Genomic DNA, 3,504 nt, shown 5'->3' with positions numbered 1-3,504 from the left:
TAAAGAGATACTGTATTGAAGGGGTTACTATTGATAAAGAGATACTGTATTGAAGGGGTTACTATTGATAAAGAGATACTGTATTGAAGGGGTTACTATTGATAAAGAGGTACTATATTGAAGGGGTTACTATTGATAAAGAGATACTGTATTGAAGGGGTTACTATTGATAAAGAGATACTATGTTGAAGGGGTTACTATTGATAAAGAGATACTGTATTGAAGGGGTTACTATTGATAAAGAGGTACTATATTGAAGGGGTTACTATTGATAAAGAGATACTGTATTGAAGGGGTTACTATTGATAAAGAGGTACTATGTTGAAGGGGTTACCAGTGATAAAGAGGTACTATATTGAAGGGGTTACTATTGATAAAGAGGTACTATATTGAAGGGGTTACTATTGATAAAGAGATACTATATTGAAGGGGTTACTATTGATAAAGAGGTACTATATTCAATAGTGTAATGGTAGTGAATGAATAACATGTTAAAGATGGTGAAACACTGTTACATGTAAATTTAGTTATGTGAGTGAGTCAAGTATTAATAAATCATTTTAATGTACGAAGTGTTAAAACATAATTTACAATTAGTAAGTGGATAATAAAAGGGTATTTTAAACAAGGTATTTGATTGAGAAAGATGTAAGAAACTTAAAGGAAAGAGGATATTTTATTAAACTATAATTAATTTTCGTTTGAATAACAAATAATAATAATAAAAGAAGATAATATTGTGAAATGTAACGTTTAAGATACACTTATATGAGAACTCTGTTTGGAAATGTTTCAGCCTTCTTTTGCAAGAAATTAATATTTTTTTAATGTTTTTAATACCTGTACATGGTACAAGGCATAGTGCAAGACGTATAATACAAATGTTATACTCAAAGTTTAAGTAAAAGTGAACCATGTTGTCTTCAGATGAAATACAACCTCGGTTTACTTGTTGTAGTTTTACGGCAATATTTTAATCCTTTAAAAAAGTCAAACGAAAAATATTACTAGGTATTGAGTGGTGAGTTTCCCAGCGTTATTTTAATGTAGGTTGTAAGTTTCAATGTAGTGAGCTTACAGGTGTTATTCATCAAGATATGATTTTATTTTCTATATTTTGAGATGGTGACTTTCTTAGACTTGTTCTAGATGATCTGAGGTTGGTAGTGGCCTATAGTTCATATCATCACTGGTTAAGATACTAGTATATGTAAAGATTTAACTTGAACAGGCTGACAACAAAAGAAAGTCCAGGATTACGTGATGAATATTCTAACTTAACGTATAACATTATGTATAGTAAGTCTGGAGTTTAGCTTAGTGTTGGCTAAATAGGTTAAATATTTATTTCAGTGCCCTAATATTTCACATGGTGTATTCATAAAATCTCCTCTAGGTACAGGCCATGGGTGGAGTCTTGTAAAAAGTGTAACTTGACGTAAGAATCAACTTGTTTGGTTCCTCTGCAAGGTCATCTTTCTTAATAACCCTCGATGACAAAGTTAGGAAGGACATCTATGGTTTACTTCTGAGAAATGACCGTGAACAAGAGAGTATAAAAGCCAGAAGAGTTTCCAGAGTGTGTATCGAGGTACTGTTGTTGGTACAGATTTCCTTATTAAGGTAGCTGTTGATTCTACATTCAATCACTACAAAGATGATGCGATTGGTAAGTGTTGTCAAAACTCTTTGATCCTAGCAACCATTACCGTTATGAATATCACAATGTGTACGTTTTAAACTTGTCGTACCGTGTTCAAATGTTGAATTCAATTTTCCAGTTGTTTAAGATAAAATTAAATATCACCTGTCAAACTTATTTTTAAAACAAAGTTTTGACTCTCCTGTTAAATATAAACGACAATAGTTATTTTAAATTCCCTCGTTCTTCTAATACGTATACATATAAAGACGATCTAATTTATTTTGTAGTTAAAAATTAGTCACTATAGATTAGTTCTAGCTACAGATAAAATTAATGAAAACAACGTAACAAACTGTGTTTATTCTCTATATAATGAACTGATGGAATCTGTTACAGAGGAGTGAGAGTATGTTCATAGAACTGGATTCGATTTCTAATGAGAACGTTTCTTTCTTTAGTTCGTGTTTAATCATTTTTGATTAAGTTATGCTGTTTTATTCTCTCGTTGATTGTAGTAGTTTATATATTTTTACACAATAGATGATTTATATATTAAAACAATCTTGCTTTATTAAATTCCTCCCCTTATACAACTTTTAAATGACAAAGTTTTTGTATTTTCTACTAAGGTAATTCTTGCTTGTGTCTGCACTGTTGCTTTGGCGGGGATCTTCCCCTACAACGTTCCAGAAGGCCAACACGACCCGGCCTACCTGCAGGCTCTACAGCAGCAAGCTCTCCATTACATCAACCTACAACAGGTACCGGATCTCCAGCTTCATAGAGCTCGTGAGCTTGAAGTAATTGCCAAGAATCCTACTGCCTACCACCCTGGTTACAACTATGCTGGTCATTACTACCCTGGTAATTACTACAGTGGTTACTACCACCCCGGCCACTATTACACCGCTTTGCACCACAATGCTGCCCTTCATCAACATAGTCTGAATGAGCAGAAAGTCATCAACGAACAGAAGGCCTTGATTGCCGGTCAATAAACCAGTGGACTTGTTCATGATTCCTTTCCCTTGGTCTATACATACCTGCATAAAATAATAGAGAAACTGGATAATAATATCTATAATTAACTTCACTAGCTAACTTTACATTAAAGGTGATGCGTTTTAGAAGACCGGATAATGTACTGCTTAAAAGTGATATAAAATGAACAAATGACGTTGCCACAAATATTTGTGGTAACTGCATTCGCTTAACTCGCTTGAAATATTTTTGTTATTTACTTTGCTAGATTCTGTCTGCCTTATGTTATTGTATTCATAACTCTAAGAGACAAATGTACAGATATCTTACTGCCTTGTATTAAAGAGCCTATTACTGAATCCCCTTGAAGAGTCAGTTTCTTTTACGTTCTACCGCATTTGATTATTGTGATTTTATTACACAAAAATATTTCAATAGCTGTATAAACTATTGTTCACATACATCTTGGTAACATTTGACCCATAATTGTTTATTGAAAAAAAAAGCCAGCCATAAACACACGTATTTGTAAATATGAATCATACATGGATATCTATTTATCGAACTAACATACTGGCATACTAACTCATGTTTTGAGTACTGATCACTTATGTTCACATGTGTTCTCAGGAGGGACAGCGGAAAGCTAAAATCCCCGCAGTGTATAAAACGAACAAACAAATATTCAAATGTTTTCGTTGCAGACTTCCTGTTTGGACAGATTGTTTGATATTATTAATGTACAAACTATGAGAGTTATCAAAATTTCAGTATTATATCCCAACCTTCACACAGCTCATGTTAACTTTGAGAAGTAGCTTTCACAACCTAACAATTTGATATAGGTATAAATCAGACAGTTAAGTTTAAGCTGCTAC

At 32.9% G+C, this 3,504-nt stretch overlaps 1 protein-coding gene across 2 annotated transcripts in view; it reads left to right on the top strand.

The window, feature by feature from the left end:
- Positions 1-2,985, top strand: part of LOC106472985 (cuticle protein 13) — a 4,410-nt gene extending 1,425 nt beyond the window's left edge. The window contains exons 1-2 of one of the 2 annotated variants that reach the window (XM_013933658.2): positions 1,538-1,669; positions 2,275-2,985. In XM_013933658.2, coding sequence (XP_013789112.1) covers positions 1,658-1,669; positions 2,275-2,643 — 381 coding nt within the window. In that variant the 5' untranslated portion in view covers positions 1,538-1,657 and the 3' untranslated portion in view covers positions 2,644-2,985. Of the gene's footprint in view, positions 1-1,537; positions 1,670-2,274 lie in introns of those variants that run through there. The other variant, XM_013933659.2, reaches the window with a different exon arrangement.
- The last annotated feature ends 519 nt before the right edge of the window (positions 2,986-3,504 follow it).

This window comes from Limulus polyphemus, unplaced genomic scaffold, assembly GCF_000517525.1.
Source record: "Limulus polyphemus unplaced genomic scaffold, Limulus_polyphemus-2.1.2 Scaffold5791, whole genome shotgun sequence".
Lineage (NCBI taxonomy): Eukaryota > Metazoa > Arthropoda > Merostomata > Xiphosura > Limulidae > Limulus > Limulus polyphemus.
Note: the sequence above shows the minus strand (reverse complement) of the source record. Positions and strands in the feature narration are given on the sequence as shown.